Source organism: Myzus persicae, unplaced genomic scaffold, assembly GCF_001856785.1.
Source record: "Myzus persicae strain clone G006 unplaced genomic scaffold, MPER_G0061.0, whole genome shotgun sequence".
NCBI lineage: Eukaryota > Metazoa > Arthropoda > Insecta > Hemiptera > Aphididae > Myzus > Myzus persicae.
In genome coordinates this window covers 252462-272097 of record NW_019102598.1, presented here as the reverse complement: position 1 = coordinate 272097, position 19636 = coordinate 252462, and the positions used below count along the sequence as shown (strand labels likewise).

General features: G+C 32.0%; 1 protein-coding gene across 1 annotated transcript in view; it reads right to left on the bottom strand.

Annotated features, from left to right (window-relative positions):
* The window catches only part of LOC111032635 (putative transcription factor SOX-15), an 80632-nt gene extending 61344 nt beyond the window's left edge, over nucleotides 1–19288 (bottom strand). The window contains exons 1-2 of the mRNA XM_022313033.1: nucleotides 18595–19288; nucleotides 853–1436 (exon numbers count right to left, since the gene is read on the bottom strand). Of these exons, the coding sequence (XP_022168725.1) occupies nucleotides 853–1436; nucleotides 18595–18683 (673 nt within the window). The 5' untranslated portion in view covers nucleotides 18684–19288. The remainder of the gene's footprint in view (nucleotides 1–852; nucleotides 1437–18594) is intronic.
* Between the last annotated feature and the right edge of the window lie 348 nt (nucleotides 19289–19636).

Sequence of the window (19636 nt, the reverse complement as noted above, 5' to 3'; positions counted from 1 at the left end):
ATACAATCGAAATATATAGTCTTTCGATGTACGATTAAATTATGTGTAAATATGCCATATCTACGAGAGTCACCCTGTATATATGAGCGTCTTAAACATGCACCTTTTCATTTTTTATTTATTGTAAATAGAGGCTATATAATATATTATAGCCTCTCGTTATCCCCAAGATATATGACTTGCATTTCGTATACAAAGTACAGCAAATGGACTATAGTTTATTTGAACGGCATGTATGTTATTTTATGATATATATACATATTACATATATATAAATATTTCTAATACATAGTTCAAAAGACAAAATAAAAAACACTCCGAAATAAACCACTCGAAGTAAGATGCTTAACTAGTTAATATCCGACAAGGTTTCGCAAAAATAGTAAGATGTGTACTAAATTATTTATTAACTATTATAATTTTATTTTACTGACTCATTAACTTAACTCTAACGGAGTATCCGTAAAGAATTTAAAGTATAAAATAATTTATATATTAAATATAAAAATAGAATAATAATATTACTATGACCATTCATTAGATTGCGCCATGGCGAACGGCCATAAGACATAATAAATATTACTTCTATTAATATTACATATATGTAGTCAGTGTCAGTATGAAATGTATAGCTAAATGCACGACTCTGTAATAATTTTGGGCATTAGGTGTATGGGTCAATAGTGGTCTCTAAAGTCAATAAACATGTTTTGGGTCAACAGTATAGCTTTACAACTTCAGAGCCACTCAAGATAACTTTGAACGGTATATACTAATGAATCATATTATTTTACAAACCACCCCTTAATAACTTAAATTAACATATATAATTATTAATTTTAAGGTACTCACCGAGCATCTTGCTGAGGTCAGCGTTGTGCAAGTCGGGATTTTCGTCAGCCAATTTTTTTCGCTCCACCTTCGCCCATACCATGAACGCGTTCATGGGTCTCCGGATTCGTTGCTCCTTGACAGCCTTCTGTTGCTGTTGCTGTGTCATCTTGGCCGTCTGTTGTTGCTGCTGCTGCTGCTGTTGACTGCCTCCAGTCATGCCGTTGTTATCTTGTTGCCGCTGCTGGTGGTGCGACTGGTAAGCTGATGACAGCTGTTGTTGGTGGTGCAGGTGGTGTTCGAAAGCCGATCCACCGCCATTATGCTGCAGCCAACAAGCCGCTGCCGCGTCGTCCGAAGACTTTTGCGCCGATAGCGAAGGTGGTACCACCATTTGGGTCACTGGTATCTGCTGCTGCTGCTGTTGGATTTCGGCGGCCGTTGACTGATGGAACTGGCCGGCGCCGTAGTTTCGATGGTACGGTTGGTATGCGTACACAGAGCAAGGCGAACCGGAAGTGGGTGAGTGACCTAAACCCCCGTACAACCCCTGGTGGTGCGGAGAGTCCAAACCATGGGTTTGTAACTTAAAATCTTCGGTTATCCTGAAACAAAAAGAAACCCTTAAATACTGTCAGATTTTTGATTGCAGATTTTTTGGTCATAAACTTATACATTAATTAAAAAGCTATTTTAGCTATTTAAATAACTATAGATAGATTATACTATGCAGGTGCTGTCAAGTGTCAATGAATACCAATCGATATTTCAATAACAATAAGCATATACTAGCATAGTTGAAGTGATTGTTGTTTGAGCCATCGTACCAATATATTCGTATTCAAGCTATGATTTCGGAAAAACTATATGGGTACTGTACTTTTCCAAGACTGTGATTAATATTTAATAACTTCGGTTTTTGTTATTTTTTAAATTTAAATTTAAATTTAATATTGAAAACAAAATAAACTTCTAAAATGTTAAAAAAAAAAAATGTGCATCTGGATGATCAATTAAAAATATTTATCACCGTTTAAAAGAACATTAATAAACTTAAAATAAAAATGTATTAGTAGGTACCTGCTAAAATGTACACACATTCCCAAATTTAGTTATTCCATTATATGACTAAGAATCTTTGAAATGTAAGTTACTTGTATTTACTTAATATAAGCGAAAGTGAATAGGTAAAAGAAATTGTAACCGGTATAATTGTACCTACCTCTTCTTTTTTTGTAAGCGAACTATGAAATGTGAGCAGACAATAATCGACTATATCATAATATAGAAATGGACGAATGTATATTTATATATGACACAATTATATATCAATATATTATTTAGCGAATGCAGTGTATTAGAAAATATTTTGATTAGGTTAAAAGGACCTGCAATGTTGTGATTTTTGACGACGTATAAAATATTTTCTAGCGTTTTCGACACACACTCTTTTTGTAGTACTAATTAATCACTAATCTGTCAAATGACGCATGATACTATATAATATTATTATGCTCTCTACTAAATCCGTTCCACATAGTTTATAGGTACGTTTAAAGGTACGCGATTTAGACGTATTTTATTTGTCATTTGACAAAATAGTGTCTGTAGTCTGTACGTAAAATATTATGTTAGAATATTATATTATACAATATCACGAAAGTAATATAATAATTAATATAATCCAGGTATCAATTAATTTTTTTAATCATCATTTGCATAGTAATATGATACTGTCAATGTGAGTCGAATGCTGTAACCAGACAATAATAAATGGCTACATTTATATAGACTATATAATATTATTTCCCTGACATTTTTAAAACAAGTTTAAGCGTCAAACATAATAATATAATATAAACTATATACAATGTGCACTATACATTATACAACATAACGTTTTCATGGTCATGGTGAATTCAGTACGATACGATGAGTATTGATTTGGCTATTGATGTACAAGTAAATAATAAACAAAAATCTGAATGTTAAGGATGTACTTGCATTGAACTTCTACTAAAAAACGAGGTAACCCGCTATTAATAAGTAAGTTGATGTCGTTGATGTTAAAACGAACCTACCTATATATTGTAAAAGTGCAACGATAAACGCAGACACGCCGCAAACCGCACACATAATATCATATAGTCACTATGTTACAGTATATACCCTGGAATAACGCAGTGAAAATGTCAGAAGGCGCGAGTTGACGTAAAGCGATTTCATCATTAGGTTTTTGATAATTATTTATTGTTTATTTATAATTTTGAAATCCGATGAGCTGTAGATCAATCAATATTTAGACGAGATAGAAATAAGTAATAAGTAAGTATATTTATATACAACTAAACAAGAGCGACTTTCGAAATGTTTTTAGTATAACTCCACTATTACAGACGCATTGTTAAGCGTGATTTAATGTTTAAAAAAATTATGAGTCACGTGCAATAATTTAGCTTATATAACAACATTGGGGATAATAATATTATACGAGTAACAACGCACGTTATATTATATCCTGAACAACGTTCTATTAAAAACCGATAATATATTTTATATGCAACGAGTACTATTACAGTCAGTATGTGTATTATAATTTACGTATAGTATACATATATGTATATATATATATATATATATATGCATATATGGTTACTTTATAATATATATATTATAATATATACCTACCTAACGTCCTATTACCGATGGGGCCTCCGATATAATATTATACTACGCGGTCTATACCGAAAACTACTTTCTTATCAGTTAAATTAACCTCTACCATTGTTAAGCGTGTCAAATTATTTCATTATTATTTGTCTGTACCTACCGCCGTACAGACTGTTATTATAGGTATATAGGTACGTATACTATTGGCATCTCATTAATATTGCATAAATACCCGTAGACAAAGCGTTCGCATTCGTTCTAAATAATATAATGACACTGTCCCCGCGATATTGTTACTATTGAGTACCGCGTGCATCAAAAATTGGAATGGATATGAAATATAAAAAAAATTAAATAATATGAAAAAATGGGCAATAATACGTTCTGGTGTAGCGCTGAAATAAACGAGGGTACTAGGGGTGCAGTACACCCCCCCAATAGGCTCAGTATTAAATTTAAGGGCTCTTTTTAGACATAAAGGTTTGAAATAAAGGGCCCAAAATTTAACTCTTACCTTGGCCCATTCATCTCTAGTTACGGCCCTGCTCTCGTACAAGTAGTATATGTACAATATGCAAAAACGTTATTAGGTGCCTAGGTGGGTATTTAATTCTATATTATTGATATTTTCTGTGGAAAACGTATACAGTTTAAAAATATCAAAAACAAGCTAAGGACAATGCAATGATAAATTATTATTCAAAATAATAAATATTTAACGTATAATACATCCAGAACACAAAATATATTTTCATTATATAGATAAATTTATTATAAATTGTTGCCCCGTAGAGAAATTAAAATTACAATAAGTCGATAAAATACATCCTTATAACATGTCTGTCACGAATACGAACTACTGTAGTTATATAGAGTGCCATGATACTATATGATCAGAGTATCCGACTGTTGCAACAGACTCCAGTATAACTAACTGAAGTATTACAATAAAAATAAGTAACGAAAAATAGATTTTGATATATTATGTAAATTATGGTTCCAAATATTTTCGGTTGATTATTCAATAAAAGTGTCTATATTATATTATATTATTCCTTGTGAGTAAAGTTGAACGCCGAAAAATGAAAATTGACTACATTTTACGAAACTAAATTCCGTTTGTATAAAAACTATTCGTTATACACAGACGCAGTATTCTGTATCGAAGTCACGAAAAATAAGACCTTATCTTTTTAAACAAATTTAGTGTTTTTTAGTACCTATATGGTACGAAAACATGTACAGTTATACGCGTTTAACTAATGCTGCTACATGTACCTACCTATATTATAATAATATAGCGGTTGATTATTATTCGACGAGATCGAAATTGTTTCGTAATCGCCGTGTTCTCGATTGCCATGCTGCACCAGTATGTAACTGTCAATCTTGAAATGTTATAAAAAATATTTGTCTCGATAAGTTTTTTGCGTGCTTATTAAAAAAAGGAAGGAGGTGTGAAGGGAGGTAAATTAATTAAATGTCATTATTTAGATTTCACGAGTTTCGCGTAAAAATCGAGAAATTCCACAGTCTACGCAGCTATCGTAATTTTATGGGAGGAACGTATAGGTAAAAGGAGAAACCTTTCAGTCGGTTGAGAAGATTCCAAAAGTCTAAGTTCTTCGACTTCGACCGATTTTACCGTTTACGCGATGTTTGTCCAATAGCGTCCGCTTAATGACCCAATACGCAGACCGGCCAATACGAACGGTGCGGAGCGCAGCCATTTATTATTTGTCACGTCGACGACTTGGGTAAAATGTTCAAGCGGACACTTTATAATATGCACTTTAAATACATAGGTGAGAGAGAAACAGTGAGAGTGAGAGAGGGTAAGAGTAAGAGAGGTATGGAGATAGATAAAGAGAAAGAGAGAGAGGGTAGGGGTAACCTGCGGTGTACGATTACGCAAAATCAATGTTTTTATTTTACCATTATTTCGACAAAAAGTGTGCACGTGGCATTGTGCTGTATTCTAATACAATGATGGTGTATACTATAGTATTTATTACCTAGTTCAATATTTTACCTGCATACAGCCGATACGATTATGATATATGATTATAAGGTAAAACTTAAGTAAAAAATTAAAATATATAGTATTGTATTTATGGAGAATTAAATTGAGTCTTCTCTGCATAATGGACAATTTTACATAAGTAGCTCTTATTACTAATTGTTTAATAACGACAATAACGTAAACAAAAATTAGTGAGCATAAACGCGTAAATATACCTAATACAATTAGGTAATAAATAATAATAATTAGAGATTAATTTTTTTTCAAATTATCATACATCATAATCATAAATACAGCAATTGATAGCTGATTAGTGATTACACACAAAACAACACGTATATTCTGTCCAGCGAGAGAACTGACCAAAATCTGTTTTTCTGCGCATCCTGCCATAGGGGAATCGGTTTCGATAGTACCTAATTAGCAAGGTGACTAGGTGCGATGCGCAGTATTGGCGCGTTCTCTTGCTGGACAGAGTATAGGTGTATGTAGTGTAGCACATTCAAGAATCCAATTATTTAATACTAAAATAAAATGTATTAAATTATATTGCGACGTTGTAATTTGTAAAGGCGTGTTGGATATATTGTACCTTGGTACGCATAATAACAATAAGTTCTAGTAAAACGAATACCTACGTATACCAAAACGAATAAAACGATTGATCGGGACAAGTCACCTCACAACGTCATTTCATTAATATTTGGTAGAATCTCATTGGCCAATGGCCACTATTATATTATGCTTGTCGACGAACCAATTTTTCGAGTTTCGTCAGAATTCACTGTTTATATCGTGAATATTGTATATATATATATAGAAAGATGTTTATGTATTATTACGTAAACAGCAGCGTATAATTTTTTATACAACGTATTTTTTGTCCACGAATTTTGTCCAAAATAAAAAAAAACGATAACAATAATAATGCGCTTTTTTTCTTTCTTTTCTTATCGCCAACGCTTCCGACGGGTCACGTTTGACATTCAATCCTCGAAAAAAAAAGCTTATCATATAATAATTATTATTTTAGCGATAAACTCGTTTCGCTCATGGTGCACTTTACGATATACACACGGGCGTCTTATCTACGAGAGCATACACACGCTCTCACGCGTACGCGAGCCTGTTCAAAATAAATACACACACACGCAGCACTATAATATAATATATTATATTATATTATATTATATTATTATTATTAGTTATATAATATCATATATACATATTAGTATATAAAAAGTATACCTGTTGCACGTGGTCATAGTGATAAAAACAGTTTTCTGAATCGGACTTGAAAAACAGTCTGGTCATTAAAAGAAGTTTCATACATGAGGAAACATAATATGGTATATATTGTCTATTTTATATTTGACAACAATAAATTATATAAGGCCATAGAAATCTTTAATACATGGTCGCTGAAATGCAGTCTGGTATACCTACATAATAATATAATTATATGATATACATTTCTTGACGACAAAACCAATAAATTGCGTAGATTACTTAATATTATTCCTATCCATTCCTCGCGATTGATAGATATCCAGAACTATTCTCGAAAGTTTTTCTCTTAAAAATATTGTCACCTTTTTACTGTCTTCCGATACGGCACACCGGCACATTATACATTATTATTCACATGTGAAGGGTTTTACGGTTAAGTTTTTTTTATTTGTTAGTTTGCTATTATTATTTTTTTTAAACATATACACGCGTTATAATAATACGTTTATCCGGTTGGGCTATCGCATACCTATTGTTATCTTTTACAGTTTTACATGCGCGTTACGCCGATTACGAGCGTATACATTAACACGGTGCAAAATATGGACAATTAAAAACAATACTACTAATAATAATATTAATATTATTATGTTTGTATTATCGCAATAGCATATTATTTTAATATATGATATATAATATTGTTTTTACGGCTTGTTGCTTTTGTTGTTCACGTACATTATACATACGCCTCTTCTACTTTTCGCGCATACTTTACAATATATACGCGCATTAGGTACGATAATAGTATACTACGTCTAACCTCATCGTCTAAAATATTATTACATACGTGCATAGCAATTCCAAATAAAAATGATAACGATAGCTTGTTAAAGCATCTACATCTGAACATTTTTACGATTATAATCGTTCACAAAAAATACGTTCTACCTAAAATCACAGTGACTCAACAGTGAAATTGAACACGATGATTGAAAAATAGAGGACTTTGTAAGGTACAGGTACAGGTATAGGCGGCATTTCGTTATTTATATTTCCTAAGAAATATTAAAAAACTTCAAGCTCTCCAAAGTAAATTCCTGAGAATAGTATTAAAATTGTCTTGATTCATACGAAATAAACATCTTCGTAACGATTAACGACAAGGAATTACCCTATCAACATTCAACAATTTTCACGACAGACCAAATTAAACCGAAGGAGCGCCCACTTCAAAATCAGAGAAAAACCTCCATATCCGGATTAAAACTATATACCTACTTCTATTCCAAGATAAGACCACGGAGACAAACAAGACAACTACCTAATAAAGAATATATTTCATTACTTCCCTATGTATTATTTTTAATATTTTTATTGCAACATTGTAAAAATTCTGAGTACCTAAGTAGACACTAATAAATAAAAAATATTAATAAAAAATTGTTTATGAAGATTAGAGAAGTGTGCCATTATAATAAATAGTTAAAAAATAACACGTGCACCAAATCCTATATAATGCTGTACCTATCAATAGGAATTATAATTGGTATAAAACGATATTGTTATAAATAAACGATTAAAGGGTATTACCTGTATGGATATCAGCTAGGATTGTTAGTATAGTTGGCAATTATAATATATTCGTATACCTATAATCATATTTTTACAACCTGTTATTATTACCTTAATCCAAATTAATTTACTGCAATCGTAAAGATTTAAATCAAAAGCAATAAAAACGTCTATTAAACAAGTATAATATGTAGATCATTTGATTGAAGTATTAATTAATAAACTAGGCATAAAAAATGTAAAATGTTTGAATAATTCACTTGCAGATAAAAATAATCAAGTGAATAAATGTTCAAATATTTTCATCAATTAAGTTAAATTTTGCGAATGGCGATATGGTGTACATTATTCCATCCAACTTGATATTTTTAATTGTTCATGCACAAAAATAACAATACAAGTTACAAGTGAACAGAAATATCGATAACAATAAAATTAAGCGTACGAGTTTTCAAGTGTTTATACGTTCATACTCGCGTATATATAATTCAAGTACCTATACTTATATTTATGTTATTTTTATAATTTACAAGGAAGTCGAGAAGAATAAACCAATATCAGCCGATTCCTGCTAGATGACTGACTATAGCTCTTCTTTTTTTTTGTCCCTATTCAGTATTAATATTCATACCTATTTCTCGACAAAGCGTAAAAAGCGTATAACTTATGACGAAGAGGAACGAGTGCCGTTATGTAGTCAGAAAAATCTCAAAAAGTTGGTATTGCCCATTGGAAAATATTGGTCATGCCATACATACTCTGACGCATTTGAGGTCACCTACGAGATTCAACGAGACATGTTGACCTTCAATTTTTATCACTTTTTATGCGATATGGGTTTAGTGTCTTGTTGACATGTTCCGTTATTAACTAATATACCTAGATAGAATTGTCGAATATTAAAAATATTAATTATAATACAATGTACGAGTATCATATCGACATATACCGCAAAAATACTTTTCATTAAAATCTTCAGGGGTTTTCTTTTTCCTTTTAAGGAGATTAAAAAATGTCTTAGATATTGTTTTCCAGTGTGTCACGGTATACAGCGTCCATATGCGAGAATCGTACATGATGTTATACAAACACGTGCAATGTACACGGTGTACAATTTATATCTGCGTATCATGGACTATTGACTTTACTCCGCTTAAGTCTTGTTCCCCCCAATCGCGAGAAATCTAAAATACATTTTTCCGGTCTAGTTCGATTTTTTAACGCTCTACCGGTGTAAAATAAAACATTAAGTGAGCGTTAGTGACACGACGATATTAAACTACAGTAGATGTGGAAGGAAATCGGTTGAAAACATCTTAACATATTAAATATTAATATATTACAAAAACAAATATTTTATTATAAAATTGATAACATGAGGGAGGGGGGATAATTTAAACAGTTCCATAATTTATTATTCGATATAATAATTCAAACATATTTTTAAATAATTATTTGCATAGATAGCGTGGCATAAAGGTAACCAAGTTTTCCATCGTGTAACAAAATAATTTATAACATTATCCGTACTTATACCTATATAAATTATGGGATTATTTATTATATTTAGGTACTGATTCTAGAACATTTTAAACAACTCATCGTGTGCTTATTCCATGTAAAATAATAAGTCCGTTAGTTCAAGTATGATGGCGTAACTCGGGCATAATATTATTGTGTTTCAAAAGTCAAAAACGCACCGGTGAATTCATAATTTGGATGTTTTACGCAACTTGTTTTGAACTGTATTACCTATGTTAGGTAGGTATAAACTATCTATAATTAGATGATGTCATCACATAGTACAAATACTAAATAATATATATTAATAGCTTCAGATGAAAGTATAACATTTTTACGAATACCTATATAAACATTTTTTAATTTGAATGGTTTATTTTGTGTTATACAATAATTGCCATATTTTTTTGATTTAAAGGCAAAGAACAAAAATCAAAACACATGACGGCCGAATATACGAATATACATCTATCAAAATTGTATTTTTATTTCCAGTATACATTTTAAATAACATATAATATTATCAAAAAACTAATATTATACTTATATAGAATATAGGCTATAATATAGTATAATAGTATAATAATATATTGCTGCTATCTAGGCTAAAAAAAAATCATTTTTTTTTCTACAATAACTTATTTATTGTTAACAAAATACTTTATCAATCCAATGGTATACTTAAAATTTAAATTGGTATATTTTTAATTGATTTCTCAACTTATGAGTACGATATTTTTATGGCCAGAAATAAGAAAAATAACGTAAAATAAATGCGAGTCCTGGGACTTAAAATTTAGATAGGTAATTGAAATTTTTGTCAGAAATAAAATTGGCTTATATTATAATGTAGAATATTATTTATACAATAAACTTGTGATTCGTTAAAGAAAAAACTTTTATGAAATCTTCCACCATCGGTAACTTAACGATTCTATCCACACTCAGATTGCCAGCGAACGGTCAAATGGGTGGCGGGTCACAGGGGAGGGAGTTTCGAGCGGAGGTGCGAGGAGGGTGTCATTTTTACGGTGCGTGCGTAATGGTTCTGCATGGTTACACACGGTATGGTTATACATTATTATATGTGTGTGTGTGTGTATGTGTGTCTATGTGTGTTGGTGCGATGACCACCGAGAGGACACGTCCGCCTGTGTTACATGGTGGCTGTCATCGTCATACGTACACACACATATATATATATATTAAGTGTATACACTGTATAGTGTGTGTAGTGCGCGTGTGTGTGTATGTGAGTACGGTCATGTGCGTGTTCTAGACGATATTATTATTATCATGTGACCTACGTTATTTTGTTATTTTTTTTCTATCAGCACAACCCGAGTACTTATACCTGTATATATGCGAGTATCAGAGTATGTTACACGAGTTCCCAAACGATAGTATATCATTTATATCCTAGTATAATATTTAATATTTGATTAAATTTTAAATAATACGCACGATATATGGTGCACATTCGTTGTACCAGCTGCAAATGTATAATCACAATTATTAGTTTAGTTTTAGAAAACGTTTTTAACCTATACATTATACTACACAAATTGTGAATTTAGTTTGTAAAGGTTAGGTTTTAATATAGTTATCATAACTATATTATAACTAAGTCATGAGATACTCTAGTACTTGACGTTAACACCGAACGGTGGTCGTTATCGACGATAAAAATGACAAGATTATAACCTACTACTATATATCGTATATTATCCTACGACGATGACCACCGCCTGCCTGTGTGCTACACTCGAGTATTATACACCGAGCACGCCTGAAGGGCATCTCGAAATCATGCAGGTACAACAGGTACTCATCTACACCTGTTGTACCAGTGCATAATATAATACGTGCAGTACTTCGTGTTTTAGTCGCCGACGACGACCATAATATAATATAATATGTGTTATTATGCGACACTCGAGAAGTTGTGCAATGTTCAAGAGGATATATTAATATTATAAATTATAATATATATATATAATAATATGTGCGTGTGTGCGTGCGAGTATAAACTGCAAGCCGTCGATAATCTCGAATATGTGATCGACACGTGCGACACGTCTCTGAGACGCGTCCGAGACGAAAATTGGATCGAAATCCACCGTGAACGGGGTCGCGGGATTACGAATAATCTTTGAATTCGATTTATCATCCTCGCGTTGTTGTTTCATTCATCATCATCGTCAACATTTCTGCTGCATGCGCACCAAACAGTCTACGGTTTTGGTCAATGTAATTTTAGTATAGGTACCTATGTATTACATTATTTTGTTTGTGCAGAGATTTTTTTCCACAGCCGTCGGTATAGTGTAACAGTTATATAAAGAACCTGAATTTCCATGAATTTTCATAAAATATATACATTTTTTTATTTTTAAAACACGTGTTATACAATTTTGATTCATAATTCACATATAATTATCAAAACACAAGTACACCCTAACGTAAACACTGACAGTATATATCTCCCTGACTTACACTTAAAAATTTATAATATTTGTTACCTCTGCAGGTGATATGACTATATTATGATAAGTATAATATAGCGCTCCAATAATTAACCCCAAGTGAGGTAAAAAATAATGTTATACATATAGATGTATTAAAGGTATTGTGAATCATATATTTATTAGGGTAAATATTGATATTAAATTTATGCACACACGAAACACGCCTAATTAGTCTGCACGGCAGTCTGAAACACTAAATACAATATTCTTTGATCAATTCACAGATACGAACAATTTCTAAGTATTTTTTTTTTCTTCCTAGATTTGCATTTTTTTTTTGTCTCGTCGGATTAACGGAAGGTGAAAACGTGTTTTTTCAGAATGATTGAAATTAATGAAAGATTCAGATGATTAGATCAGGAAGAATGAGAAGAAAAAAACCACATTACTTTAACGAAGCGTTTTACATTGGAGCCACTTTCTTTAGACACGGGATCCCGATGGTAATTAACGTTAATTTGAGTCGCAACGAGATTTAAATTTTTACTAGTTTTATTTATATTTTTTCAGTCTAATTTTTATACATTTCGTTTTACTTTGTACGCTCGACGGCGCGTAACAGATAGTCGAATCGTGTGGCACATACATCTATATGGGTATACACGCTGACGATGACTACACAGCATACACATTACACACATTGTGACAAAATGTTTTTTTTTTCATTGACGTATTATTATTATTATTATTATTATAAAAATAATAACACGTAGGTATATGGTTTTTTCGACATTTTTACGATTATTTTCATATATTATTATTTTAAATCAGTATGGACTGCGAAAAACACCATAAACTGAGAGCTAAAATGCGTGGAAATATGTGCTTCGTGTCCGTGAACAAAACGCAATTATCATGCATTTACATAATTTAATAAGTAATGAAAATTACACATTTTCGCTCCAATATATGTGTGTTGCAACTTATCCACAATTATTGCCGAGTTCAGCACACAAACTTGTTGAATGAAAACCAACTTATTAAGCTTAACTTGTACAAAACAACTAAACACAACTTTACTATTGAAGCAATAATTCTTATTAAACATGGCAAATGTCCCTAAATAATTTTGTTCTATACCTAGGTATACTAGTATCATATTCATTTAGCAATTTCGCTGGGAAGAATTACACATGTATGTTTATCATTTGATGTTTTCAAAAATTATTGTAAAATTACTTGTACATTGAAGATTTTTTAATAAAAAAATGAAAAAAATGAAAAAAATGAAATATAGACTTTGTTCCGTCTATAATGGCTTTATAATGTTGCATATGACATCGTTTATAAGTGAGTGTTCGATTAAATTAAGGTTTCAAATAATGGCAATTTAGATGAAACAGCTGAGTGATATCAAAATCAAATACATAATAATATTATTTTGTTATAAAAATGTTATTTATATACATTTTTACTTGCATAATCGATCTTCTTTGCATTTTGTATTCATTTATTTTAATAGTTTAAAAAGTAATTAAGAGGACGCCACACCCACGTGTGTTGTCTCGACCTCCGTCTTACAAACGCGGAACATAACAAATTTACGATCAAGAGATCACGTTTAAAATTCCTTTGGCTTAAAAACTAGGGTGAATCGACCTATGATAAAACTTGATGGTTAGAATATTATCTGTGTTCACATATGTCGGTTTTTTACGATAGTTCAATTTTTAAGTGAGTTGTGAGCATTTTTAATTTATGCTAAATATTATACGCATAACTTGCCAAAAATTTGAAGTATCGTAAAATATCAACATAAGAACACAGATAATGTTCTTACCATCAAATTTCATGTCCTCTAATTTTTGAACTATAAGAAAGCTAAACATGACCTGGTGAGCATAAATTTGCTACGTTGCGGACTTGCAAGATGGAGACAACACAAGCGGGTTATAACTAATAACTAAATAATATGTATCTATTCCTCGTCTAAAAAAATAATAAAAATATAAACTGAAAACTACTATTGAAGAATAGATACTTATAATGTTACCTATAATGTATTTTGAATTGCGTATATCTAATTTTGTAAAATGTTTATTTATCTTTTGAATCGCGGCCCATATTGAAATGAAATAAAATAAATTGAAATTATTTACAAAGCTAGTGAAATTTCGAGTGAAATGTTCAATATAATATAATTTTAAACTACCATAATGACTAGGTATAGATACCTATATACCTATAGAATATAAAGTAATACGTATGTAAAATGTAAAAAATAAAATACTTTTCTACAAAATAAAAATTATCAATACTCAATAATGATGAATAAAAAAATAATCACCACAGTCCACAGCAAAAGATTGTGTATTTTTAAAAATATTTTAATATAAATAAATAAAATACAAACATTGTTTTCTCTTGTACACAAGAAAGTAATTTTGGTAGGAACGTATTTAACAAAAATATAAAATACATGTAATAATTTTCCTTACAATTCCTCGTAAACGTTTTGCTCAAGCGTGACGCCCCCAGATCACAATCCGCATACTTATTTGATTATTGAAAACGGATAAGAAGAACAACTAGGTATTTTTTGTTTTGTTTCTTTTTTTACGGCAAAAATAAAAGTAAATGATTTTAGAAAGAAAAATTCTGTGGGAACTCGTTTGCTTAAATTGTTACAACAAATTAAAATAGTAGAACCTATACCAATACATCTTAATTACATTATGCTGCTCAAATTCCACGATTCCGGCGGATCCTATTCCTATTAATACGGTTAATTTTACTTAAAAATGTAATGGTTTATTTTCCCAATGACGCACCGCGATGCGAAGATAAAAACTGCGCGGAATCGAGTGAAAGGGTATACGAAAAGGCCTACGTTGGATAATACGGCCTAATTACTAGATACTTATCAGGTATTTTTTCTCGAGATTAATAATAGAGGTCAAGAGTCAGGCCAATACTCCCGTTGTATTTACTCTTATTGTAAGATTAATAAAAATAAGAAAAGCGTATATACGTATTATAACTACACGTATGGTGGTTGGGCAATTTTTGTGGAAGACAATACCTATACCGGGTGATCCATTTAACGTAAGATCCATTAATTGTTCCATAAAAACTATTTAAGTTTTTGAAAAGTTTATTAGAAACAACATTTGTCGAAAATAAAATTTGTTTTACTATTTTAGATCGTTATTGTTGTAATTTTTAATTTTTTTTATGGAAACATGCAATGTTAATTTTTAATTCAAAACAGACTATTTTTATGGAGTACTTCAATACATAAAATTTGAATTTCATACGAGTCGTTCATGAACATTACAACTTATAGTATTTTAAGTTTTTATGTGAGGAATGTAGTGATACAGATTATACAGAGGTATCCAGAAAAATATTGGTCGACTACTCATCCCACTCATCAAATTTTTAAACACTCGTAACTAATAAACTATTTGTCCAAAATTTGATTTTATACACCGAAATACTCATATTTCGGAAGCTCAAGCTTCAGAATATGAAATTAAAAATGTGTTATCGCTTATCATTCAACAGAGTATATATAAAATACTAAAAACCAGATCACCGATAAAACATATTAATTTTTGTTTCAATAAAAATATTGTTTTATAACTATGAAAAATTATGTAAACGTAATAATTTCAAAACCGATAGTCTTCTGAAATAATGAGTCTTTAATTTAAGTAAAATAATGGATCACCCCGTATATTATACTAATACGTGTATAGGCGCACCGCGCATGTTATTGTTGTCACCGAATAGACATTGCAGTTTAGTTCAACCGTGATTTATATATAGGATATAATATTATTATGCGGCGCAGTAAATTAGCAGTATTATTATATTATTATAATATGTACAATATAATATCATATTCTGTGAAAACACGGTCAATAAGGTATTAACCAAAGATAATTATATATAGACGCTTGTTTACAGGAAGTGCGATATTGTTTGTTTTTATAGTTCTTACTCGAAAATGTGATAACGGGTACCTACGCGTTCTCGCTGTCTCGGGAGAACGTATTGCTCTCGATGACGAAAGTGCATGTGGCGGCGCGGAATTGTGTTAATAATAAAAGAAAAAAACATCGTATGTGTGTTTAATGTGAAATTTAGACTACACGCAGTGGTTGCATTATGAGTATACACTATATAGGGTATAGACTTTATGACTAAGCGTATGCCTATAATTATTGTGTGTACACTGTTTAAAAATTGAGAAATATTGAAATCATCTCGTTCGTATACGTAGGCTATAGGTACGAAATATCACTGAGTGCAAAAATATTTCTGATGAAAATCGTATAAAGGAAATTACATATTTAAAGGTAAGTACTGTTGTCTGTATTCGTTTAAATATATGACGGAACTAAGATATCGAACAGTCTCCCAGTCTCCGTATGCTTTTAGAGGTGTATACGATATATAAGAATACTGTATACCGCAGTATATACATAATATTATTATACCCACTGCACCATTTGACAATTACTGATAGTGACTTTGCGAATAGTTACAATTCCGAGAAAGAGCTTGTTACTGTTGTATGTGTATTTAATAATAATAATAATGATAAAATTATGTTAACAATGATATATTATGTAAATAAGAATAAAGCAAGTTTTTTATTTTTATCGAGCAAAACTGTATTTGAGCATCTCTTTTCATCCGACCAAACAATTACGCATCAATCAAGATGCATGTATTTTCACAAGTTTTGATTAAATTATACGACACGGGCCAATGGAAGCTGCGTCGTGTGACGATTGGCTGGTTGCGGGTTTTATGATTCCGAATAAAATTATCTTTACGGCGGCAATAAAAAAAACCAACACCTTACAGTCGTTCCTGTGGAATATTTTACGTTGGAAAAAAACCGCACTTTTAACAGCGTTACAAGATAAAAGTTTCATGTGAGGTCAATTAGTTCTGGTGTAGATTCGGCCTTGGTGGATATGTTTAAAAATAGTTTCGTGACAAAATTTTCAGCTAAAAGAAGTACTGACTGTACGCCGAGTTAAGATAAAATTTATAAATTTACTTTTCGCGTGTTACACATGATGGGAGACAAAATTTTTAATGATATGCACATTACGAATTATAATTATTATATTTATTTACCAGAATCAAAACACACTGCGATATTTTCTTAATTCATATATATTAGATATAATCCTATAAATATTCCATTGGCGTTACTACTTTACAATGGGTACTGACCCAGAAAAAAAGTATTTGCACCTCTAGTATACATACAATGTTTCAACGGAAATCATAGGTCATCGGGATTTTCGTTCTTGAAGAGAACATGTAAATGCCGCATACACGACACATTAGCACTCTTCCTTTCACCGAGTTCCTTAATCTGTGATAAATGCTTGTTTCATTCTATTTTTTTATTTATTATGATTATGGAGGATAGTATCTTGTATGTAATTATAAACGTTTCGTCGGTGTTGTGTTTTTGATGAATGTAACGACTTAAACGTTAGCGCATACAAAAAAAGAAAAAATAACTTAATCGCTGGACTACATTGGTCATCATTAAGATCTGCAGGAATTTTACTGCAACGACCCGACACTATACCTAATAGGTATCGGTACAGCCGAATCACTCAAATCGATAAGCGAATCAAATGTAGCGACCAAACAATAAATAAATTCAACACAGCACTTGTTTTTGTTAAAATAACAACAAGTGTGTATAATAACAATTGTTACGCACAATTAATGATGTAAAAAAATGCATTACATAAAAAAGCCGACCATAAATTTCCTGTCCACCGGCATGACATAAGACGCGCGAGGTAATACTTGTACGAAATTCATAATAATAATATGGGGATAAACAAACAGCAGTTGTGGTAAAAAATAAAATTTGATTGCCTTAAAAATCATTGTATCCGACGGCGATGATCATAAATGGAAATCCGTAGGCACCTAATATCATATTATTTATTGATTACCTATTAACTTCTATCGATATGATTGCGGTAATCGTATCGAGTTTTTTAAAAACAAAAGTGTGGGTGGGGGGTGGTGGTTAGGCGTCAATTTTTGAAAAGTCGGGCAAAAACGTTCCTGTTATTTATTTTTCAACATAAACAATAGTTGGCACAATATGAAGGGTATCTATGGTACCTATGCTTTGGAGCAGGGGCATAGATTATAACATTGCAGGTAATATAAGTAGAATCGCGAAAGACAAAATAAAAACGACTTAATAAATGATAAACAACTTACGAGTAACCGGACGGCGCGTACGCCGCGGCGACGTTGTCCTGTATCATAGTGTCCGGTTCGGGATCGGCGACACCAGACGAAGAAGACATTGTACTTGGCGGCAACCTGGTGGGAACGCGGTCATGTCAACGACATGTCTTACGCGAAAACGTTGAGAAAAAACCAAAAAGAAAAACCTCGCGAATCGAAATCGAAGACGACCCGACGATTGAAGGAAAACCGCGGGAACGGTATTGGGTATATGCTCCCGGCTTCTGATGAACTTATGAGGTAGAAGTACTGACGATATCGATATTATTATCTTCCGAAACGAACAAACAGCGAAGACACTACGAAATTCGGTTGAAAAAAAAATTTACTATCTACGTCTATCCAATCGCAATCGAGAGCAAACTTGCGCACTTGCGAATTTTCGCCCGACGAGTCGTTGGCGATGCGACGTCTTTTGATGTTTTTATACACTTTTTCTTCGATAGTGAAGCTCCGAAACGAACGGACAAAAAAATTTTAAAAACCGACGACCGAACGACGTTTCGTGTGCGCGGGTGAGCAGATTCGACGTGTGTGCGTTTTCGTTAGCGCGCACGAGAGCGAACCACTTGAACAGCCGGACGAGTTATGGCGTACTGAATCGGTTTCGGCCGTCGCGCGGTGTGCGCAGGACGGCCATAGGGGATAACCGGCACCTATGCGTGTTACCTGGCCTTCGTGCGCCGCGCGCTGCGCTAGTGATGTGCCGCCGCCGCCGTATATTATAATAAATGTAGCGTATGGTATATACCAATATACCTGTAGTGCGGTTGCGTGGTATTGTGAGCAGCTCCTCTCTCGGAAATCATAGTAGTAATAATAATATTAGGTAGGTAGGTAATAATATTATGCACCGAAACGACCGTGGCCAATCGGGGCAAAATTACGACTTACGAATGCAAAAAAAAAATGTATATTTTTAATACTACTATGCGTACGCACGCTATAATACGTATCTTTAATCGGTAAAGACTGTCGAAAGTCGAAAAATTACAACAAACCAATAATTATC